Source organism: Larimichthys crocea, chromosome III (assembly GCF_000972845.2).
Source record: "Larimichthys crocea isolate SSNF chromosome III, L_crocea_2.0, whole genome shotgun sequence".
NCBI classification, from domain to species: domain Eukaryota; kingdom Metazoa; phylum Chordata; class Actinopteri; family Sciaenidae; genus Larimichthys; species Larimichthys crocea.
In genome coordinates, this window is record NC_040013.1 from 16,082,142 (window position 1) to 16,106,812 (window position 24,671).

At 40.9% G+C, this 24,671-nt stretch overlaps 2 protein-coding genes across 8 annotated transcripts; both read left to right on the forward strand.

Annotated features, from left to right (window-relative positions):
- The first annotated feature begins 282 nt into the window (after positions 1-282).
- On the forward strand, positions 283-11,475 carry slf2 (SMC5-SMC6 complex localization factor 2). Of its 3 annotated transcripts, none has more exons than XM_010744727.3 (21): positions 283-448; positions 1,059-1,093; positions 2,063-2,559; positions 2,676-2,921; positions 3,373-3,418; positions 3,926-5,382; positions 5,474-5,556; positions 5,660-5,773; positions 5,863-6,030; positions 6,572-6,677; positions 6,769-6,856; positions 6,950-7,091; positions 7,204-7,291; positions 7,454-7,630; positions 7,760-7,854; positions 7,972-8,059; positions 8,188-8,307; positions 8,414-8,491; positions 8,640-8,726; positions 10,120-10,188; positions 10,310-11,475. In XM_010744727.3, the coding sequence occupies exons 1-21, from the start codon at positions 414-416 to the stop codon at positions 10,790-10,792; spliced, it is 4,302 nt and encodes a 1,433-aa protein (XP_010743029.3). In that variant the 5' UTR covers positions 283-413; the 3' UTR covers positions 10,793-11,475. The 3 variants fall into 3 exon arrangements, with proteins under 3 accessions (XP_010743029.3, XP_019116383.2, XP_019116384.2); XM_019260838.2 differs by having other exon boundaries at positions 3,929-5,382; XM_019260839.2 differs by lacking the exon at positions 1,059-1,093 and having other exon boundaries at positions 310-448.
- Positions 11,476-12,697: 1,222 nt separating this feature from the next.
- Positions 12,698-23,979, forward strand: washc2c (WASH complex subunit 2C). Of its 5 annotated transcripts, none has more exons than XM_019275856.2 (31): positions 12,698-12,883; positions 14,013-14,156; positions 14,336-14,500; positions 14,647-14,715; positions 14,872-15,045; positions 15,137-15,230; positions 15,315-15,376; positions 15,495-15,551; positions 15,640-15,738; positions 15,860-15,944; positions 16,121-16,180; positions 16,309-16,433; positions 16,546-16,633; positions 16,747-16,800; positions 16,889-17,080; positions 17,177-17,325; positions 17,428-17,535; positions 18,080-18,172; positions 18,274-18,375; positions 18,462-18,569; positions 18,668-18,816; positions 19,759-19,879; positions 20,044-20,478; positions 20,575-20,703; positions 20,825-20,926; positions 21,091-21,165; positions 21,396-21,455; positions 21,929-22,135; positions 22,219-22,926; positions 23,018-23,189; positions 23,312-23,979. In XM_019275856.2, the coding sequence occupies exons 2-31, from the start codon at positions 14,013-14,015 to the stop codon at positions 23,455-23,457; spliced, it is 4,332 nt and encodes a 1,443-aa protein (XP_019131401.1). In that variant the 5' UTR covers positions 12,698-12,883; the 3' UTR covers positions 23,458-23,979. The 5 variants fall into 5 exon arrangements, with proteins under 5 accessions (XP_019131401.1, XP_010743040.2, XP_010743048.2 ...); XM_010744738.3 differs by having other exon boundaries at positions 16,312-16,433; XM_010744746.3 differs by lacking the exon at positions 21,396-21,455.
- The last annotated feature ends 692 nt before the right edge of the window (positions 23,980-24,671 follow it).

Here is a 24,671-nt window from a genome sequence, read left to right on the forward strand (position 1 = left end):
TTAGTAGTAGTAGTAGTAGTAGTAGTAGTAGTATTATACATTATTATTATTATAATACATTATTATTTTTATTATTATTATTATTATTATTAGTAGTAGTAGTAGTAGTAGTAGTAGTAGTAGTAGTAGTATACATTATTATTAGTATTATTATACATTATTATGATGTTGTCAGTGTTCATGACAGACTGCAGGCAGTGATGGAGAATCAGACCTGGAGGTGGCAGTAATGCAGCATCATGGACGTCCACTCAAAGACGAAGAAGAAGAAGAAGCAGAAGAAGAGGAAGACTCCAAGTTCCACAATCCGGCGACAGGCGGGAGAAGCTCATGAGATGATGAGATGGTTTTAGTGCCCTGAGTCCGTTACTTGCTCTGTCTGCGGCTACAGACGCCCTCGTCAAATCCTCAAAATGAAAAGAGCGACGGAAAATCAAGGAAACACCCGGTAATGAAATAAAAACCGCGTTGTTTACACTGCAGCTGCTCGCACGTCAGCTAGCCAGCCAGCCAGCTAGCTGAACAAGTACTTCCTGAAATAGCGACCAGCTTATATTCAATTTTACAGCCAGTCAGCACTTTCACAGCACAGTTAGCCAGGAACTGTGAGGAAGGCGGCCTTGTACGGTATGAAAAAGACGTAATGTCGAGCTACACGACGCTTACAAATAACGCTGCCTTATTGTCAACTATGTAAACAATGTCCTTTTTTTTTAGCGTGCCTTAGCACTGCTGATATAAACGCCGTGTTAACGCCACTGTCCGCTCATAGTCACTGTTATTTCGTTGTTTTTGTTTGTGAGTCTGTGGACCTGTGTTGTGACTTCACGTAGTGAGCTATGATTGGTAGAAAGGCAGCGCTGACTGGCAGGTGTCTTCCTAGTTTCGGTTGTGGCGAGACGACTCGTGTTGTTGTTGTTGTTGTTGTTGTTGTTGTTCTTCTTCTTCTTCTTCTTCTCCTTCTTCTTCTTCTGCTAACCTGCATGCCTGTCGTCTTGGTGACCAAACTTTTATGTTTCGAAACGTGACGAGTTTCCTCTCCCTCTTCTTTCTTGCAGTTCACTTTCAGATTACTTTTCTCCGAGGAGTAAAGGTGGGTCACATCTTACACGTGTTATGTGTTGTGCTGTCTCTTGGAAAAATAACGCTGTGTTTACATAAATCTGCACCGTGACGATCGCATCATAACACATGCATGTTTTTCATTGTGCACATTTGCATTGGCAGTCTTTTTTTTATTTATTTTTTAAAATCATAACAAGTTGTTTTTATTTGCTACCTTTTTAAACAAAATGCATTTCACCTCCGTGAAAGTTATAGTGTTTAGTTTGTTGACAGAGTATTTGACTTGTATGTTAAATTATTGCAAGTAATTTAGATTTAACTTGCTTTTCTGCCTTTTTCTGGACATGTTTAGTTTGCCGTGCTGTGTATATGTTACTTGGCTTTGTTATATTTGCTGTCAGGATCAATATTTGCACTGGCGACGTCTCATTTTCTCATTCTAGTGCTGTAAGCCGTCTTCATTTCGTTAACCATGTTAAGTCATGTAACTGACATTTGCAAAGTAGCCTGACCTGATGCTCAGGCTTCTTTACCTTATTATAATAATAGGTGTAATTATTCAGGATTAAAGAAAAACAGCTTGCACAGTTTTAATGAAACCTGGTGGAAGGGTTGAGCATAAGCCAATGAACAAACCATTACATCTGGAGTGGATCCAAAAAAAACATTTTCAGTTGCAACATGTAATTAAAGGTAATGGTGTGCTGTGATCAAACATACAGAACAGCTCAAGCTCAGCCACCTCAAACATCACTGTAAAAAAAAACAAGCTCTAGTTAAGACAGGATCTACAAAACAGGTGTAAAATGGTGTCTGAGCATTTATTGGTAGTGACACCTTTTAGAACTGTGTGTGCTTAAAACAAGGAGAACGTGGCCTTTTTTAAGGCTGCATGACAAAGAGAAAGCCGCAGTTGTTGCTGCCCTGTTCACACTTGCGCATTCAATGGTACCTAATATTTTAGACTTCAAACCGTGATGCATCTTCTGTGTTTCAGCGAAGGACCATGCACTCCAGCAGCGCCCCCTACCACACTTTGCGTCTTTTCTCCAGGAGACTCCAATGAAGCCCTCTCAGGTCCCTAATCAACTTCCTTACCCACCACCGAGGAGAATGTTGCCACTTCAGAGTCCCGAGCTGTGCCACAGGGACAGACTGGGTCCACCACGGCAGCCTCCTCATCATCTGGGACCAATCCATTCAGCAGGTTTTGTTCCAAGCAGTCCAACTAACACTGGTCCCTCAGTGAATAGACTCCATCCTACGCCAAGAGACAAACTTGGTTCTCTGCATCACTCTGCGCAACCTCCAGGGTCTTACTGCTCACGGCTTGCTTCAGTCAACCCAACTAACAGTGGACCTACAGCTAATAAGTTACAATCCTCGCATTCCCTTTCCTCCCACATCCGGAGAGATCAAGTGCCTGAGTCCAAGGTCACTTTGTCTTACTCAGGAAGTAAACATGTAACTGCACAAAGACAAGAATCATACAAGGTATTTGTTTTTTAACATGACCATTACTGAAACCTAGATTCATAAAAAAGTGTTTTGTTTGTAACCTGTACCATAGCGCTCATATGATGTTTACTTATGATGATATTTACTTTTAGGTGCAGTCCAGCGATGTGAGGAGCGCCACACCTACTGTCCAGCTCCACAGACCCCCTGTGACCTCACCATATAACCCCAGAGCAGCTCAAGAAGTTTGCCCACTGCCCCACTCAGACTCGGTACACTGGAGTCCTGGTAACAACCAGTGGCCCTTGAGAGGCTACCAGCCATCTCCGAATAACCAGTCTGACAGGAGTGTTAGTTCCAGTTTAACCACCATGCACAGTGCTGTAGCTCCTTGCCAGGTAAAGTTTGTTGTTTTTGTAATAGATATTGAGCTGGTTGTCTTTTACTGTTCAAGCCCAGTCCCAAGCCTGAAGACTATGGTCAGAGTGCTGTGTGCAGTCAGTCAGTTGTTTTTCATGTCAGTCAGAGAAATATGTCTTTATTGCTCTTTATTGCTGCATGTTAACAGGATTGTTGTAATTTTTGGCTCAACAGGAAACCTCCTGGAGATGTTATCAGTTAGCTGTTGAAGATGTTTTGCAAGTCTCTTTACTGAAGTTCATGTTTAACTGGTTCTCTCTTGGACACGTGTCAGTGAGGAACAACTATGTATTTTGATATAAATATTTAGAATACATGAGCCAGCTGTACTTCAGTCTTTGATAATGCAGATGCATGGTAACGCTGTTATTGCTGTTGAAAATTCACTAAAGGAAGTCGTCTTTTTTTTTTTTGTCTTTTCTTTTTTAGGACCAACAACATAAACAAACGCCTTCAAGTGAAAAGTTAATTCCAGGTAATATTGTCAAAGTAAATGTCTGCAATATTTAAATTTCTGCTAAACTTTGTTGGTGCATTTGTTTTGCTTTGGTAGTTACACAGTTAGTTTGCTTTGGAAAATTAACATTGAATTCAGATATAGGCCCTGGAGGTTTTACTCCAGCTACATGCAGATTTTGACCTTATAATCCTGTATGCACTGAAGTGAACAAGCATCATGTGTTGAGTTTGTACAGTAGCTTATATCTTAGTTTGAAAGAAATTTAAATATTTGACTTGTGAAGACAGGTGACACTGGGATTGTGCTCTCGCTTGTCCGGGTGGGATAAAAATTCCTCCTCAAACCATTTAATCTTCTGCAAATCTCCCTTCTTTCCTTATCACTCATATTCATTTTTTTCTGCTACAGTGTTCACAGGAATTGCTTCCTATCACTCATCTGAAAACATGAATGTGAGCCTCACATGTTGTTGGACATTAGGAGATATTAGCAAACATTGAATATTTGTTTTTCTGTCTCCAGCAGTGGACTTGAACTCCCAGAAGAGGCACATGGAGTTTGAAGACTGTAAAAACACTGCCAAGAAACTGTGTCTCCAGAGTGCAAACTCTGGTAAAGCACAGACACCAAACCTCACTGTTGGCAATTCCCTCTGCACTTCACTGGTGTCTCAGCCATCATCTGGGAATTCTTCAGGCTTGGAACTGTCACCCAAAACCACAAATAGCCAGCTGTGCACAGAACCAGCATTTGGCCAGTCAACTTACTTGGAACTATCATCCACATTTAAACCCACCCTGTCATCCTGTGCATCACCCAAACCTTGTTTAAAGAGACAATCATCAGTGGGCGCAAGCGACAAGCAACCTTATTTAAATTCCTCTCAGAATCAAACTATGAAGGTAATAGAGTTGAAGTTGTCTCCAAAGCCAGGTGAAGAAAGTTTGAAGAAAAGAAGCGAGGAAAAGGATAAATCAAGCTCTTTGTTATCCACAGAGGTTCCCCAGAAGGACACTGGTAGCGCACCTGATTTTCAGTTAGGCAGCTCCCTCTCTGGTCATCCTCACCGTAGTCCCCCAGGCCTACAACTGAAGACCCCGAGCAAAGGTAATCAGGAGGAGGAGAGCAGAAAGTCGGACAGTCGCACTCCCAAACCAGTCTCAAAATCACATTCAGGTTGTCGCACGGGAGAAAGGAACAAAACTGCCCGCTCACGAAGACCCGTCACAATCCCTGATGATATAGATGCACTTTTCACCCCTGATCCCATGACCTTTGTGGTCAGCCATGGCCAAAAGGTTCCAAAGCCCAGGATAGATGTGGCAACAAGCAAAGCACACACTTCAGAGAAAAGTTCATCCAGCACTGTGTCCAGCTCCAGTACCACAGTTACTGGTTCCTTGTGTCGCAAAACACAAAACTCTGTAGTAACTGGTTCTCCTCATGTAGCGGACACCAAAGTGGCACCTCCCTCTCAAGTCTCCATGCCAACTGTAGCTTTAGAGCGGGTAAAACTTGAAAACTTGAGAACATTTTTCCCTAAAGACAGTGAACTCAAAAACAGTCCGAACACTTCTTCGGGCAGGCAGCTTAAAGATGAGAGTGTTAAATCTCATGACAAACACACATCCCTTCTCCCCAACAATGTGAGACCTTGCACTATAGAGACAACCAACGCCGCTGCCTCGGAACGAACTTCTACGCTTCATTGTTCTCAGTCTCCTCTGCTAGAGAGGCAGGCAAGTGAAGGGAGCAGAAAGCAGGTGAATGAAGTGGATCCTATAGATGTGGAGCTGGACCTGGGCCTGAGCTTTGCATTAGATTTGGATCTAACACAGAGCTCCCAAAGCAGTGAGGAAGAGCAGTTGCTTTCCCTGCAGGAGATGATGGAGCGTGTTACCAAGCCTCCAGATACACCAGAGAAGGGAGCCTTCTCAGAGCCTAGTACGCCAGGACATCACAGCAGCCAGTCAAAAACTGTAAGCTCCACATTGCTTGCTTTATTTGCTATGAATGTTTGAGCTAAAGGCTGTAAAACTCATTGTGTTTGTCTGTTTGTGTTTCCCACAGCTGCCATTGCCATCCAATACAAAGACAGGCATCTACAAGAACAATCTCGATCAGATGCTGAAGGAAATAAACAACAATAAAAAGTACGTGATGAACTTCACTCCTGTTACCTTTTTTTTTTTTTTTAAATTGAGCTACTGTAGCTGCACAATAGAAGAATTAACTCTCTCTGTTTTCTTCCACCAGAGCTAAAGAGATTGAGATACAACTTCTAACTGCGTGTAAAGAGGACCTGTTGCGAATAGCTGAATATGAGGAGGCTGAGGAGAACCGGGAGGAGGGCATCTCCTCTGAACACCAGTAAGTCATGCAGAAGCACGTTGTCACTGAAACACAGTGGTATTTCACACCCTATTGCATTTAAGGTTTTGCTGTGATGCGTTTCCTAGGGAATTCCTGCAGCGCTACTCGTTGATGTCCAGTGCCATCAGGGAAGTGCCTCCAGGAGAAGTGGTGTTCAACCTGGAGAAATTTGGCCGAATCTTCAACCAGAATACGCTGCAGCTCAGACAATGCATGGTCAATCCACAGGGGACGGCACAGAAAACGCTGCTTTGGTGAGTTGTGCTTATGTGTCTGCATGTACACATGACTGTTCAGAGCAACATATCCTGAAGACTACAGTGCCATGAAGTTTGATGTGGGTAATCAACAAAATGATGAAGAATCATGAGGCACAGTAATGTCATGCTGCCCAGAAGGTGAACTGATGTTTTGCACAACCTAAAGAACAATATGTGAACTTTGCACGCAAGATGTCTCATAATCTACCTAATTGCTAATTGTAATAACAATTTCTGAGCATGTTAATGTTCACAAGGGGATGAACTCTTTTTTTAATTTTTATGGCACTATAGCCTTTCCTCATCCTCATTCCTCACTGGCCATCCTCAAGACAAAACTAAACATTTAGCCTCCTCACAGGAAAGGTAAAACTCAAGTATCTTGTTATCTCTCTCTCTAACCCTAACCCAGCACTCTATAAAGTGGGATGTCATATTGACCATGAATAAAGCTTAATAAAGGTTGTTAGTTTAGCTAAATAATCAATTCCGCTAGTCTTACTCTCTCCATTTACGCTCCCCTGCCCTCCATCAGGTCCAGCCCTGCTCAGCTAAGATTGCATGTAAATATTGGATTGTTCCAGGAAGCTTACGACTGTCGCTCGCCCTGTCCAACTCAGGTTACCCGTTTCCTATTCAAGGTAGGTTGCACACACACAATTGTAACCTGTCAGTAGTGACTTTTGTCCATATGCCTGAGCTTCAGCAGTAATTCCTTGTTGATGTTGTCAGATGATGTCCGTCCATAATGAGAGGATGGTATCTGAAAAGCTACTACAGTCTCTCTGTGACATCGCCTGCACTGCTGCTTATCAGATAGGTCAGTGTCTTCTTTTTTCCCTCCACTAGCTTTTGATATTTCCTCACTACTATTAAGACACGTTAACATGTTTCTATGCTTATGCTTCCTCAGTGAAAAATGGAAACCAGCAGTTTAAAGTGTGGGTGCCCAGTTTGGCCGATGTGTCTCTGGTCCTGATGAATATGGGAGTTGCGTTTGTTACTCTCTTCCCTTTTGAGAATCTGCAGCCTCCATTCACAGAGGGAGATTTGCTGTAAGTCATGTTCTGTTCATTGGATTTCCTCAAACCTTAAGATTGGAGCTGAACGTTGTTTATTTGATGCTGTCTTAATTTCACGCAGCTGACTTTCTGTGTGTTTGTGTAGGGAGGACATCTACATCAAAAGTGAGAGTCCCTCCAGTAACGGGGAACAGAGCACTTTCCCTGAACACAACTGCAACAGCATCTTGAAGGTGAGACGCAATAGTCCGCCGATGTCTGGTAGGAACAGTGTGCTATGCTATGTATGTATGCTATGTGCAGTGTGTCTGTGAGAAAGTTTGGTTAGACACAGCACAATTTCACCATGCGGATCGTTCATCACTTGATTGTTTCTCTCGTGTTCTCATCTGCAGTACCTGTCTTACTGCATGGACCTCTGTCCTCGGGCGTACAGCGACAGTGAGCTGCTTTTGCTGCTAACTGTGGTGGGAAGGGTGGGCCTGGACACACGGCTCATGCTCCAGTCCAGCGTGGAGCTGTACCCATTACAGTACAAAATTGTCAACAACATCAGGGATTGGAGCAACATGGTCAGTTCATGCATGTCTCTAGTTGTTGTTGTTTTTTTTTCAAAGTTTCAGAGGACTAGTGAGAATCATGATTTACCATTATATGTTTTTACTTAGTTAATTATTCATTATTTCTGTAAACGTTTCCAGCTGCCCAGAATCTGTCTGGCCCTCACTGATCTGACAGATGATCATCACAACATGTGCCTGCTAGTTCAACTGCTGCCTGACAACACACGTGGAAAGTAAGTGTTTTTTCCCCTCAGAAGTAATGTTTGTTTGTTTTTTTTCATCATATTTGTTTAATTGTATTGTTGAAATGGTTCACATTAAATAGTATTTTTACACTTTTGTTTATATAGGCAACTGCGTCGCCATCTGAGCCTGTCCATGATCTCGAAGCTGTTGGATGGAAATTGTACTTACAGACCTACAGAAAAAGAGATTCGGGTAATTTGTTTCAGGGTGTTTCCTTTTCAGTTTCCTTTTTTAGATAATTTAACTGACAATCACAATGTAATGATCATCTTCAGTAATCTGTGGTTCTCTCCCTCCCCCTTGTTTTCTGTGATGCTCAGCTTTCTGAACTGAGGCCGTATCTGCCCCGCATGCAACCTTCCACCCTTCTCCGAGGCATGCTGAGCTCCTCCAGCAGAGGTCAGAAAGATAGAGATGACATGACCATCTTAGACCAGCAGGTGAGCATGTGGTTAACACCGTGCACTTTAAAATGTTCCAACCTTAAAATTTCATTTTGGTCTTGTATTCACCAAGTTCTAACTGAATGTGTCTCATGTGTTTCAGTCCTACTACCTCTGTTATAGCCTTCTGACACTGGCAAATGAAGCTTCAAATTTTCAGTTCTTCCCAGCTCATCAAAAGGTATCACTTTAATTCCTTCCCCTGTTTTTTCTGATCTCAAATGTTTGGTGATTGTTATTCATCAGCTAATTGATCATGGGTGTATTAAATATCCTTTTGCCCGTGAAAGTGTATTAATATTGTCTTGCCTGTTTCTTCTGGCACTTAGGAGCAACTGCTGTATATGTGCTCTGAGCTGGAAACGCACGTCAAATGTGACATCAGAGAGAGCGAGAAATGTCTTTACCGGAGCAAGGTGGGTGTAGGAGCTGCAGATAGTTGTGTGTCTCTTTGTGTATCTAATCTGTATTTTAAAGTTTAAACTTTGTGATTATCCTGAAGGAAATTTGGTTTGCAGCCAGGCATAATACACATAAATCACAGGGACACATCAGATGGCAAAAATCTATAGTCAACATTCTGTTTTTTTCACCAGACAGGATTTGTGATTTTTGTGTAGATGATAAGAAGACTGTGAGACAGAATACAACCCTGGGGACTGTCTGGGCTAATACTGTTGACCCTAACACACTGGGACTATCCAATCACTGAGATTTAAATTTAGATTGGAGTTAGAAAGAAGTTTTATAGCAAGTTACTACGGCTGGATTGTGGCAACTGCTGAGGTAAAGTTGATGAAGAGCTCACATTGCTTTCTGTGGCCTCCACATTCCTAAAATACGTATGCGAGTTTTGACTTCAACTAGCCACTCAAGCAAGATGAAGTTAAGCTGCCAGTGTCTCAGAATCCCTTGTTGAACCAGTCTCTCAAAGCTTTTCATGAGCAAGTCTGACATCATTCAGTTTAAAAACCTGCTACATCAATGTCAGAAGCAGCAGCAGTTGTCAGGTTTATCACATTAATCACACATAAGAGCTGCATGAGTCACTAACCAGCTGCCATAACACAAGCAAAGCACTCCTTCAGAATATCAGTTAGCAATATTTGGGGAAATTTTCTCAGCAGGTAGGGAAGGTCTTACTGATACAGACAGTTCCATGTCAGGTCAACATATTTTTTTCATAAAAACTGCAATTGGCCATTTAAGGAAGTTGCATATGGGAGCACAGAGTTAGATATGATAGATATTTAGTGCTATGTTATCACAAGTTGCTTCAGGGCTTTTCCCATGTTGTCTATCTTGCTTCCTTAGTTAGACCCGAAAACACAAGGCGGCTACCTCTGAATCATTTTCACAGAAAATATCCATTTGTAATAAATATTTGTTTCTTTATAGATGAATCAAAAAGTCAAAAGCTTAAAGATATTCAAGTTAATATTGGAGTAGATTTAGAAAACCAGCAAATATCTGCACGCTGTTTTTTCCTAACATAATGACTTCGATCGATTATCATAACTGTCACTGATGCATCTTATGTTGACCAATTTAATGGCCTAATTGTTTCAACTCTAATTGTTGTTTTACTCCTGTTCTGACACAGTTGCATGTTTGTGTGCACCTTTTTATCCTCTCAGACACTGGGCCAGACGTTTACTTACTCATTTGAATATGTGTAAAAGTGATTGATCTTCATAATTACAGTCAATGGCAATGATGCTGATTTCAAGATGCAGTCATTTAAATTTGGGTGCGCTCTTAGGAGCAGTGTGCTACATTAAACAATGTCCCCTCTTCCTCTCCCTCCAGGTAAAGGACCTGGTGGCCAGGATCTACACCAAGTGGCAGATGCTCCTTCAGAGAACCAGGCCTCTCCATGTACAGTAGTCACACACACACAATTTTATTTACACCGTCTTTTCCTTGTGAAAGCTAAAAGTTAAAGTTCTCCAGTGATTTAAAAAAAAAAAAAATCTGAATTACAATGTTTCTCCTGCAGGGTAAATTGTATGATTATTGGAAGCCTTTGCCTGTGGATACATTGACATCCAGCCAAGAAGAGCAGGAGATTGAGGTTGACAACCGTGTTGATGAAGAGGGGCCTGTGATGGTGGAGGATGAAGAAGAAACCAGTGGAACAGAAGCTAATGAGGCTCTTATAATCTCTGAAGAGAACAAAGATGGCGACAATATGATGGATGACAAAATCGACACAGTGGACAACACAAAGTCGGAAGAAATGGAGGGAGACGATATGATGGATGACACAAATGAAACTGAGGACACGACAGAATTGGCACTTGGGGAGTTGAGCCATGAGACGCCAGAGATGGAGCCTCAAGTACACGAGGAGTCTGAAGCGATGGAAGAGCAAATAACAGCCGGAAACATCGAACATAATAAAGCAGAGACTGAGAATCCCAATGAGACAAGAGAAGTTTGTCAACGTGAGCAGGTAGCAGCATGTGATTCAGTGTCATAGAGATTTTTCAGGACTTCAGTAGCCGTTGCCTTAATGCTGAGCTCAATTTGCACTATTTTGCATATCTGTAACCTCCAAGGTTCATTGTCAGTCCAAACATTAATTGTGTATTTATCAATTAAACCATTCTAGAAGAGATTGCAAAGTTTCGTGAGGGCTTTTTCTACTTTTTGGTTAGTAATGCACAAGAAACAAAACATTGTTTAATGTATCTTGTTAAAGACTGTAAATTACTTAAGTTGTGTGCAATGTGTAAAAATGTGGATATGTTTGTCCATGGTACATATACATACTGCAGCTGAGTGCCTCAGTGTGTTTCTCATATTCACGTGTTTAAAATTGAATAATTTCTTAAATAGTGCATAATTTATTGGCGTTAATGTTTACTTTAGCCTGTCTAAGTAACTGAAAGCTGACCATACGTGTCATGTGATTCAGAATAACTGAGTGTTGTTTAGCTTGATCTCAGATGTGTCGGCCTTCATTGTTGGCAGGATCTGTGGCATGAAATATGGTCAGGAGCAATTTGCTGATGTACATTATGTGATTTGTTGATTCATTGTTAGAATTTCACTGTTGTGTTGAATGTGTGCTTGTTAAGTTTTCCTTTTTTTAAATATTTTTTTAATGAATATTTTATAGCTGTTGCCAAATACAAAAAATAAACTTTATTTACATGGTAACACTCTTTGTTTTCTTTCATGAAACATCTCAGGCAAAATTTAGCAATATTAATATATTTATAATGATACACAATAACAGTCAATGTATTTATGATGGTACTCACAACCTTGCAAAGCCCTCAGTCCAAATGTTCAGAAACACCACAGAATTTGTCATGATGGATTTTTAAGTGATGATTTTGTAGTCCGTAGGGTAAGTATTGATAAACACATTTGTAGTGGCATGAAATTTAATTTGAGAATAATATCAAACTAGATTTTGCACTGATCTTATAATATGTGCACGGTATCTTCACAGTACAACTCATATATCATTTTAAAACTATTTTCTTTATATTACCAAATGGTTTGAGGTTATTTCTAAATAAAATTTCTTGAGATGGATGGTCAGACATGAATCTAAGTAAATGTAAGATTTTATTTATGGACTATGATGGGTTCATTTTAAGCTTTGTATCAAGTAAAGCATCTGGATCAGCTCATCTTGCAGAGTCTCTAGGTTGATATCAAACTTTCTGCTAAGTGTGATCAGCCTAGCTCCAGTAGATGTTGTATTTAATCACCTCATCGATTAACCATCATTTTTGTTTACCCCTATGCTACAAATAATAGCTTAATAACCAGCTTATAATATCCTTTTCCATCTGATTCAATTGCATTGTCCTACTTTAACCTGTTTTTAATATAGTATTCTTGTAATTTGAAATACGTTTATGGTTCTTTTTGTTTGTTTTTGTTATCTGCTGTCTACTCTCATTTATTTATTCTAAGGTGTCCTTGGGTGACAGAAAGGCGCCTATAAAATAAAATGTATTATTATTATTATTATAAAGAAAGAGGGGGAGCCGTGAAATGCTATTTGAGTTGTCAGATGTGGTCTTTTTCATTACCTCCAGAGATTACAGTGTAATCAGAAGAGTTCCTGTTCTGTAGTCAGTCATTGTTTGCAAAACAACAATAAGGTGAAGTAGATTATTTAAGTCTAACTATGAGTGGCAGTGTGATTACATTAGGCTTGACAATGCAGGACAAATAGTCCAAACAGTGTGGCAGTAATTAGCTATTTAGTGGAAATAAACATCCATTACGTTGAATAGAAAGCACAGGCTGTGTTCGCCCCACATATTAGGACACTCGGAGTTTAAATAAGTGATTTAAAAGCGGGCACAGATAGGTATGTGAGACTCAAACATTAGTTTCGCCTCCTCGTTGGTTTGTTCCACTCCGCCCCACTTTCACTGGGTTGCTACGCAACGACAGTCAGGTGACTGTCTGCAGACAGAACATGGCTGACCTGTCAGAAGACCAATGAGGGAAAGGCCAAATTTAGCATAATCGATCTTATTTTTTACGTCCTTCCTGACAGCGGTTGATCGTTGTGGACTGCAGTCGACCAGAGGTATTCAAGGTAAGCGTGAGAGCGCTCAGATTTGATCGGATACGCGACTCTGCGTGTGTGCTCGGAGCAGCTGTGGCTGACGTTGCTGTTGTTTTTTGCTAAGTTGAGCTAGCCTGCTAAACCAAACAGTCCCCCCGCTTTCTTTTCCAGAAGTGAGTCTGTTTGAACGCGAAAGCTAAGCAGGAGGAAATGGCTTTTAGACAACTTTATGTGGAAACCAACAAGTTGCCTTCCGCAAAAAAAAATGTTACGCTATTGCAAAATAAGCCAACGCTAGCTTCTTGTACCGCTAGCGTAGCAATAAAACTACATTAGCCACAATAAAGATAATTTGGCTGATCTTGTGGTGTTTCACTCTGGTGACCAGTGTCGGTATCTGCTCACACACAGAGAGAGTCTCCAGTCTCCCATGGACAGGAAATCAGAGGAGCAACACTTTGAATTAGTTGTTGGTCTTGGGTTTATTGACATTGAATCTGACTCCGCACACATACACAGACATCAGGATGAATGATCTTCGTACCTGGTTTACTTTACAGAGAGGGGCTTTAAACCTTTGATCAGTGGCCAGCGCTTCACACTGGTTGTTCAGTCAGTGGGAGGCTTTATTTGGCCTTTGCTGATTGCCCTGAGTCTGTGGATAAAGCTAAAATCACCATCCATGTCAGCTTTTTTATGTTGTATTTACTCCATACAGGTTGTGCACAATATAAGCCAAGAAAAGTAAAAAGATTTTACACTTTAAGTGTTTTGTTTTTTTAACTGATGCAATATTTAGCTGTTTTTACAGAGTTTCCTGAGTTGTGTAAGTAACTGTACGTCATCAGACAGTATGTGCTGTATGTCCCAGTGTTCTAGGAGTTGTCCCAAACTTCACTCCATGGCTTGTGTCTCATCACTTAAGTTTATGGTTTGAGCTTTGGCAATAACATCCATATAAAGTTTTTAGATTTAAACCACCTCTCAGCTGTTAACTAGAGCAGAAGCTGGTTCAATACAAAATGAAAACTAATATAGGACCTACATTATTACACAGGTTGAATTCTTTTTTTTTTTCTCTATGATTTATTAATGATGTGTTTTAAAAGCCCTTCTGAATTATTAATTCCATTAGTAACAACAAGTGATTTGATTGCAGATGAGTGGGTTGCTGGAGGGAATAGCAAATGGCCCCAGCAGGAGCGAACACTCAGAGAAAGATGCTCAGATTTGGGAGAGACCCTGGACTCTTGAAGAGATGCGTCAGAGCAGTGCTGACTGGTCTTTGGCAGCCGACTCAGGGGTAAGTCAGAGTTTTTTTCCCTAAGCTCTGCAATAGGCCACATAAACAGTAATTCATCATCATCTTTTCCCAAGCAGTCATAAAAATGCTGCAGAAATCCGAGTAGTTCAGAGGTTTGTGAAATGTGTTCTGCTTTTGCTTTTGTCTTCATTTTTTTTGTTCTTTTTTTCTCTTCACAGCTCTTCCTGTTCCTCCAAGACTTCTCCCAGAGAATGCTGTCAAAGACACATGAGATCGAAAAGCAGTTGGACAGTCTGATCCGTGACACCAAGGCCACAGACAGCTGCTTGCATTCTGTCTTTAACGACTTTCTCATGCTTTCCAATACGCAGTTTATAGAAAATGTAATGTATATAGTACAATACTTTAATTTAGCTTTTTATAGAATAACTGTGACAATTCAGTCTATTTGATTGTGTGGAACTAAAATTGTTTCATGGTGAACTTTTCATGTTCTAATCTATCTTAACAACTTTTAAATTTGCTACAGAGAGTGTATGATGAAGAGGTAGAAGAGACAATCCCCAAGGCTGATACGCTGGAGAAGCAGCCTGAGCAGGTATCAAAAATTCATCCTTCGTGCTCCTAACATCTGCTGCTAATACATTTTTATGGTATTATTATTTCAAGAATATTATGGCCACGGTATTCGGCAAACATTAAACACCCCCAGTCTGGTATTGCCCTGTGAAAGTCTTTTATGTTTTCCCTTAAGGAGAAAACTCGAGAGCAGAAGGAGGCAGAGTTGATCCCTAAGATGCAGGAAGCTGTAAACTACGGTCTGAGAGTGCTAGAGTCGGCCTTTGAGCATCTGGACATCAAAGCAGGAAACTCTGACTCAGAGGACGAGGAGATCACAGACAGAGTGGAGGCCATCTTAGAGCCCAAGGCAAGCTCTTAATCTTAAAGCAGGATTACAGTAATGACTGCAGAAATTGATTTGATAATCTTTACATTAATGTTTTTGCCATGTGTTTTAGGATCTTTATGTGGACAGGCCACTTCCATATCTGATTGGTTCACAGGCCTTCATGGAACAAGAAGATGTTGGACTTGGTGACCTCTCAAGTGATGGTAATAGACTCATGGCAGGTTCTTCGGGCACTCATACATTGTAGTGTTTGTTGTCCTCATGTCTGTGTATGATTCTCCTTCCAGAAATGTCAGTCGACAGTGATAGAGACAGTGTCATTGACAGCGAAGATGGCAAAGAAGTAGTTGTAAGACACATTTCCTTTTATCTTCAACATCATTTTTCATTTTTATACCTGCTCAGGCTGCTTTTTTTCTGGCACAGGAAAATAAACACCTTATTACATGCATTTATTTATTTAACAGCAGTCAGATGAGGACTCTGATCAGGAAGAGGAAGAAGGCCACAACAATATTAAGAAGGTAAGCTGCCTGCCAGCTAAACAAATCAAAGACGTCATTTAGGCTGAATGACTTTATAATTTTGGATTCTCTTCTCACGTTCACCTAGAAGTCATCCATGTTGAGTTATGATGAGGACGAAGAGGAGGAGGACGAGGACTCTGACATATTCGGAGAATCAGACAGGGACGATGACGACGACACAAAGGTATGCCTAAGTAGTGAAGAGACGTCTTTGTGAGTGGATTATTTGTCTGCAATCATTCAGATTTGTTGCTATCTCTAGGAATGTTGATGTTATTCTCATTTGGGTGTTTTGTCACATTCAGACCACAGGTCCATCGTCGTTTGCCGATGAGCTGGCGGCCCGAATCAAAGGCGAACCAGTGAACAAACCAGAAGGAGATCGTGCATGTAAGTCACTGTCATTACCAACCAACTCGTAATATATCATCACACCTTTTTGTTCCTCCCACTCTTCATATTTAATTTAATGAATAGACAGAACCAAATGTTTGAGATTGAAGTCATTGCTGCCATTGTTGCACGTGCATGCTCATGGATGTTGTGTTTCTACCGCACCTCTGAAGCATTGACATCTAAGAAGAAAAGTAAAGTCAGGAAAGAACCAAAGCCTGCAAAGTCACAGGGTAGGACTTTCATTCATCATCGGTGCAATTCAGACATGTTTTGTTTAATTTTTTGCATTAGTTATTTCCACAGCAGACCCATTGTCCCGAGTATGCTGCTCAATAACTATTCATGTACATTGTAACAGCAGCTGAAGATGACAGCGATGACATGTTTAAGCCACCAAAGATGGACGATGACGACTTCTCCCCATTTGGAGGAAAAAGTGGCCTCTTCAGTGGAGGGAGAGGCCTGTTTGACGACGATGATGAGGTATATTAAACTAAATTATTTTTGCAGCACTTATTCACTTGAGCTCCACGCTATGCAAACTGTGGGCGGCAGCCAGAATTTGATTTGTGCTGTATTATGTTATGCCATTCAGGGCGATCTTTTCTCTGAGGCACCGAAACCTCCCGTGTCCGAACAGAAAAAGGTGGATGAAACCAGAAAAAGCACAGCTCAAGCTGCAGGTAAGACAGACTTTCTTGGCAAATGTGCGAAGACATATATATACAGAAATACAGAAATACAGAAATAAAATGGACTAGCAGATGGGCACATAACTTTTCTTTTTCAATCTAAGAATCCGACAAACCTGCAAAGAAGATTCCAGCAGGTGCCATTTCAATATTCCCAGGTAGTAGCATTTACTTGTGTGACAGCAGATATCACCTTCTTGTCTGCTTAATCATTCTCAACCAAACCAAATCCTGTTGCATCCACAGATAACAGCCTGTTCAGTTCAGGGAATGACTCTGATTCAGTGGAGAGCAAGGAGAACGGAACGCCAACAGCCTCCAAGCAGGTTCCTACAGGAGCTGGTGTTGGTGTCGGAGGAGGAGGTGGTGGGCTGTTTGATGATGAGGACGAGGATGACGACTTCTTCAGTGGTAAAAGCTTGAAAAAGTCTGACTCAGGTAAGTTTGTGAGAATGGGCTCTCTGCACTACAATCCAAGCTCAGGTGGGATCCTCTCTCCTCAAACCAGTGGTTTTTTTCCCCCTTCTTTTTCAGCTGCACAGGAGAAACCCAAACCCAAGAAAGCTCTTGACCTTTTCGATGAAGATGACGAGGATGGCGACATTTTCAGTGAGAAGTACAGCGCGCCAGCTCAGAGCAAGAAGGAGGTAGTGGATGAGCAGGTTAAACAGCCTGAGAAAAAGGTAAAACTCAACATACACGTGTAGTTGAACATGTTTTAGTAGTTGTTGTTTACTGTGGCCTTTATACGGGTTCCAAAGTTTATGATTCATCGTTGTGTTTAGATGCCGGCAGGGGCCATCTCCATGTTCGGTCCTGGGACTAAAAGCTTGCTCAATGAGGGCCTGAAAAAACGTCAGCCGTCGAGTGAGGAGTCCGAGAAATCTGAAGAGGTCTGAATAGATCATTGTCTAACAATATAGTCATGACTAAATCAAATTTGGTGTGTTTTCACAATTGCAAATTTGACCAAAAATTGGGCTTTAACAACCACAGCGTGTAAGCTGTCGTCTGAATTGTCTTTTGTATTTTGAGTTCTTATCTACAAAATTCAAACAGTTTTCAGTGTAACTCTAGGTTTGCTTTTAGTTTTGAGGTAATGTCTGCTCCTATAATTACCCAAAGTTCATTTTTTAGACAGAACTGCCATTAAATGACGTGGCAGTCAGTATATTGATGTTTTCGTTCAGAGTTCATATTCAGGTGAAGCCTGAGAAAATGCCAAATTTGATTTAGTTTGGCGTACACTGCTGGCCTTTAATCCTGTTGACACATTTCAGTCCTCCCCCTCTCTCTCTCTCTCTCTCTCTCTCTCTCTCTCTCTCTCTCTCTTTCTCTTTCTCTTTCTCTTTCTCTTTCTCTTTCTCTCTTCAGTAAAAGGACGTTTATTTATATGTTTTATTTGTATTAAAGTGTCAGCTTCATGTTGCATTTCAGAATGGGCCTGCTCCAGATGGTAGAACAGCTGCTGTCAAGCAGACTCTGGAGCCCCAGACCAGAGGCCTCTTCTCTGATGATGAAGACACACAGGTAAAGTAAAAACGTCACTGGGAAAAAAAGTGGTAACAGTTATAGTACGTTGTGATTGTAGTACATTGTCATGACATTGTGTATGTATTTATCTTCCACAGACATTTCCAACCATCCCTAAGAGCCAATCTAAGCCTGAACCTACAAGTCAGAGCAAAACCAGCAAGGCTCCATTGTCACTATTTGACGATGAAGAAGAAGAGGTGAAAACAATGAACTAATATTTCACTCACAGGTCAAGCTTGTTTTTGCTGTGAGTACATGACAATAATTGTTCTTCACCTTGCAGGATCTGTTTGCGTCTGCAGCTAAATCAAAACCGAAGCCTAATCAAGCTAAAGCATCCACGCCGCAACCCAGTAAGACTTTGACCAGCTCACTCTTCAGCGACGATGAGGTACGAGAATACAAAAAGTAATATTTCCCTGCTGCATACCAACGTTTCATGGAACATACAATATGATGCATTTACGTTCCTGAATATTTGAATGACAGGACCAGTGGATAAGTCCAAAAAGTAGCACAGGGGGGATGAAGTCCAGTGCCAGTGCCCCCTCCAGTCTCCCCAGTGCCAAAATGTCTCACAAAAGCAGCCTCTTTGATGACGACGACGATGACCTGTTTGCTCCAACTAAAGAGTCAAGGTATTTACACAGGATTTTTATTTTTTCAGCAACGTTTTTGTATATTCACACATACAAATAGACGACGACAATAATATCCATAAAATAAGTCACAGTTTCCATAAAACATTTTACAGACTTTACACATTTAACACGTAAATATAATAAACAAAACACAAACACTCAACAACATACATCAACACGCAGATGACTGTGCACTTTGATGTGTAAGAAACTCAATTAAAGGTCTAAACTCTGCAGTCTTTCCCCTGGTTATATAAGTTAGTCTCTCCAACACAAGATGCCATTTCCTTTATCCACACATGTGTCGAGGGTACATCAGTTTTCCTCCAAGATAGAGTGATCATCCTCCTGGCTTGCAGGAGTCCAAAGTCAATTAAAGCTGACTTTTTAGAAAATGTGAAGTTCTTTGGATATATACCAAGTATATATGCCTCTGCTCTGAGGCTCCAACACCTGGAGCAGGCCCATTCTGAAAGGCAGAACATGAAGCTGACACTTTAATATAAATAACTTTCTAAATTCTAACTTCCTTTTTTTTTTTTTTTTTTGAGTAGTTTCAAACTACATGTTCCTGCCTGGTGAGGCACCTTCACTCTGACAATAAAGTCAAAACAACTTCTTTCCAATGTTTTCTTCATTTTTAAAACACGCCCTTTCCCAATTAGCCAGAAGTGTTAGGTTTGAGATAGTGGTGGTTCAGATATTACATGCTTATGTTTCGATAAAATAAAGAGTTTTAATTGCAGATACTTAAAGAAATGTTTTCTAGGAATATAGTACGTTTGGCACATCTACACAGGATTGTATTAGGATTAAAAACAATGCAGCAACACAAATTAAAATCACTTTTACCATCATACTTTAAACGTACTTTTTGTATTGCCAGGAATTCTTATCTTCTCATGTTCCTATCTTCTTCCTCTGTCGCTCTTCATATAGTCAGAAGAAGCCTCAGAGAGTTGCTCTGTTGTTTGAAGACGAGGGTGATGATGAAGATAAAGGATCACTCTTCGGCATCAAACCTGCTGTCAACACAAACACCGCAGCTCCGGCTTCTAAGGTGAGTGACTGCACTGACTTATTTACTTTGTTTTTCAAGACAAACAGAAAAACAATCTCGCCTCCAGACGGCTTCAAAGCAGTTTATTCATTGCAGGGAGTCTGAGGATTTTGTGGTGGCATGTAAAATGAGGCTTTTACACCATTTCATCTTCTATTCCTCAGACAACTGCTGCAGCCTCTCAGTCATCCTGCCCCTTAGAGAAATCGGAGGAGGTTGTGGTTCCTAGGATGGCAGCAGAGAACAAACCTTCAGAGCAGGAGAAACCAGCAGTAAAGACCCCTGATCCACTCCCCTCAATGCCCTCACCAGAGATCAGTGAAAGTAAAAAGAAACCTGCTGGAGCAGTCAGTCTTTTCGGAGGCATCAACGTTCTTGCCAGCAAGCAGACAAAGAGCCCGTTGGATGAAGCTGACAATGACAGCTTCCCCTCTGAAGACAGCCCACCACCGAATATTAAGAAGGAGGAGGAGAAGAAGGAGGAGAAGGTCAAAACAAACACTGTTAGTCTATTTGATGATGATGAGGAGGAAGATGAGTCAGATTGGAATGAACCAATATTTACGCCCAGTAAACCCACAGCAAAAAACACACTAAAGGTTTGTATGTTTTCCAGTAAATCAGTAGTCAGTAGTATGAAGAATAGATTTAGTTGCTCTGGTTTAATGTGTGCTTTGTTTTTTGTTTTTTTACAGCCTGCAGAGGAGCGACCACAAGCAAAGAGCACAGGCGTGTTCCAGGATGAGGAGCTGCTGTTCAGTCACACACAGCAGAAGGACAACGATCCAGATGTTGACCTCTTTGCCACCTCAGGGAAAGCTGCGGTCAGTATGTTTAGATATTCTCATCTGGATGTACAACATCTTTTACTCAGCTGCATGCAGTGTCTAAATGCAGATCTCATTCACTAGATGGTAAGGGTACATTACTGTGTTTACTTTTTAGAGCTCCAAGTTCAGCTCGGTGAAGCCGGCAGCACAAAGTCTGTTTGCAGATGACGACGAGGATGACCTCTTCAACTCTATCAAGCCAAAAGCTCCTCCTCCGGTAGAAATTAGATATTTTGTGTGTGATTAAAATGATCATGGATTCCTGCTTTACTAGCATCTTAGATTAATTATAAATAAAAACCTCAACCCTAAATTGTAGATCAGTGGAGAACTTTCACGTTTCTGTTTTTGTTTCTTTTTCCTCCTTTTTTTTTTTTACAGAAAGTAGCAGAGAAGCCCAGTAAACCTATTGACAGAGCACCACTGGCAAGTCCAGAATCTGTGTCAGAGATTCAGGTGAGTTTACCATAAGCATACGTAGCTACAATAAAATCATGAGCTGTTTTATTTCTTACATCCCTGTGTGGGCATGCTTTGATTTAGGGTTTATTTTTGCTTGTGTTTGCTGTTTTTCATAATACATATATATCATAAATCCCAGCCTGTTGAAAGTGTTGTTTTAAGTTGAACACAAGAAATGCCTTGATTGGGTGAAATTTTGAACCTGCTGTAATCTGACTACACAGAAACCTGCACCAAGTCCTGTAAAACCTAAAGATTCCTCATCAAGGATTGGGAAGCTTCAAGTAATACTTTTGTTTTTATTGAATCAAATGTCTTCATCCTTGACATTTCACTCTGATTCCTCCTGAGGAGAGACTTTTCTAATCCCACTTGCATATTGCCTCTTAAGGGTTCTTTGGGTTCTTGGCTTTTTCGTGGCTACGATGCAACAGCATGACTACGAATGAAGATAATGCTCTGTCTTGATTTGATTTTGGAGCTGGAAGAATTTTCTCACTCTTTCTTTAAGTTTCACACGATGTTGCTGCATCTTGCTTTTGCCTCATTTCCATCCACAGTCCTGGCTTCTCATTTTCCTCTGAATGATCTGCTGCTTGGAATCACAGAGTATCTGTAAATGTGTAGTTTTGAGGTGCAATAACTTGACTTAACAAATGAAGTATGTTCTTAAGTGGACTGGAAAGTGCTCAGGATCCATGGTGTCTTTCTGCTGTATAAATGATTGTTTTGGTGCATCTGATCTAATCATATTCAGGCCAATCTGATGATCAACCCTGCTGCGTTGCTCCCTGGTGCTGCCCCTGTATTCCCTGGGATGGGCCCTAGTTCCTCCTCTGGGGTGTCTAGCTCCAGCCTGAGTCCCAGCCCTGCCACAACCCCTATAGGAGCTCAGGTAGACGGTGAAAGAGGAGTGAGCTTCGATACCCCAGTCCAGGTTACAACACTGCAGAGCGCACACAAGGTGGGTTTTTGGATTACTGTTGCCTAAAAGTCTTTTAGTTGCTTTTTTTTATTACTTGTATTTCTAAATCCTCTGTCATGCAGGGTCGTGCCAAAGGTTCTGCACAACGAAGACCCCAGTCCAGAGCAGCGAGGCAGCAAGCAGCACAGACATCTGTACAGGACAAAGAAAAGACCCAGGGTGGAGATGTTTCTGGGACAAACCCCAGTCTGTCTGGTTTAGTCTTACCTGCACCAGACAAATCCATCCAGGCATTTGCCAGTCTAACATTACCTAACGCAGCTGTACCCACAGCCTTGCCCACCCCGACACCTTCTCAGTCTTCTCTCCCTGATACCTCTCCCAGGCCCTTTGCACTGACACTGCCAGTATCCACAAACGCTGGAAAGAAAGACTCTAGTAAAGACAGCAGCAGTACCAAGGTTCTGCCGCCTTCTGATGAGGATGACCTTTTTGGCTCCGACAGTCTGTTTGGGGCCATCTCAGTTACTAACACATCCTCCACCAGACAAACTACCAAGACAACACAACCTCAGGCCGGCAGCAATGTGGGGATGAAGAAAGACAAAGACAAAAGCACACTCCCATCCATTTTTGATGACAACACTGATGACCTTTTCCAAAAGGTCAAGCCGAGGTCAGCTGCTAAGAAAGCCAAGGCCTCGTCCTTTTTGGAAGAACACGACGACGATGAGGACATTTTTGGAGTGAGCAACAGCTCCACACCCACATCCACAAGTAGTAAAGAAATCAAGAACAGCAGTAGTTTTTCAAAGCAGGACATCTTCCAGGTACAGTATGAATTTGATATTGATAGTAATATTATCAAGGTTTTCTGTGCTTTCATTTATTTCCTTATCGGCTGAATTTCTATGTCCTCAGGATGAAGTAGCCGCTGTGCCTAAAGTTCACAAGAAGCACAAAGAGAAGACCATTGATGCCAGCTTGTTCGATGACAACATAGACATTTTTGCTGACCTGACGGACACTTTAAAGCCAAAACAGAAGTCCAAGACAAAGGGAGAGACAAAGTCAATATTTGATGATGACATGGGTAAGCAACAATAACCATACATGCAGGTTCATGTTTTTAAATGCACACGTTTGATACTGTGTGTCCCGTGGCCTTGGCACGTTTAACCAAACATTTTGTCCATCTCTGTGTTCTTTTTAAAGATGACATCTTCTCACCAAGCACAGTAAAAGCAGTCACAAAGGCTCCCCATAAATCAAAGAAAACGCCAGTGTCTCAGGAGACCAGTACAGCAGTGGATTCAAGCAACATATTTGATGATCCACTTAATGCTCTCGGCGGGAACTGAACTTGTTTCTGAGTCACCAGATTTGTACAATTGTGGATTAATTCTTTTGTCATTTGGATCGCTGAAAGATTGGAGATCGGATACACTGTTGACAGAGTATTTATTCATATGAAGTCATATAAATACTGTGGATTACTTTTGGCAGATAAAGTCTTAAATGAAAATGATTCCAAAATCATCTCGGCATCAGATCATATTATGTAACAGTTATTCTTTACTGTTTATCTTTATTATACATGATAGCACTTTATAAGCATACCACATGCTTAGCCTCAAAGCCTGCAGAAATTAACAGTAAATTGTTTTCCTTGTTTTGAAGATGTCTATCCTTTTGGCTTTTTCATGTTTCCTTTTGGATTTGTGCCATATCATGGTGATGAGAAATCAGTGTGTTTACTTACTGTCTTAGGCATTTTGACAATGTTTTTATTAATAAGAGATTCATCCATTTCTTAACTTTGGCTGTGATGAAAAAGGAAATTCATTTTTAATAACTAAAAAGAAACATATTTTATGCTATCTGAAATGTGTGTGATTATTTCCAAGTTGCTTGTTTTCGTGAGTGTCATTTCTGTCTAGACTTAAATATTGATCAGTGTCTAGTAAAGTAGGAAGGCTATTCCAAAAGAAAGGGAACTGTGATTATTAACACCGTGTCCTTTTCATTTTTGGATGAATAAGGTTTACTGTGTTTGATGAGGTCAGTATTATTAAAGTGAAAAAGGAAGATGCTCCCTTATTAGCATTTAAAAAGCATCCGTCTGGCTGCGAAAACTTTTGTAACCTTTTCCAGATTAGTTAGTGAGTGAAAGCTCCAAAAACTATAAATCATAATTCATAGCTGACAGGGTGAAGTCCTTGCATCTTTTTGTGCCTTGAACACAGCATTAGAAGCCCTTTTGTCTCATTTAATTGGGATCTTCTTGCTGACATGGGGCTACATATTGGCACATTTGGAAGGAAATCTAATTTTATTAACAAGTTTTGACTTGATGTGTGAACATATTAGAAACGACTTTAGAAGACATTTTAATGTTATTTGAAGTGTTTTTACATCCGCTATTCGTTTCTACAAATGATGAAGATGTATCTTTTAAAATCAAATTGTTTCACGCTCAATGCAAACTGATGAGACACTGTGAAATGTATATAATATTTGACAGATATTTAACCCTGTGATAATTACAGATATAATAAGAGTTGTGGGTATACAT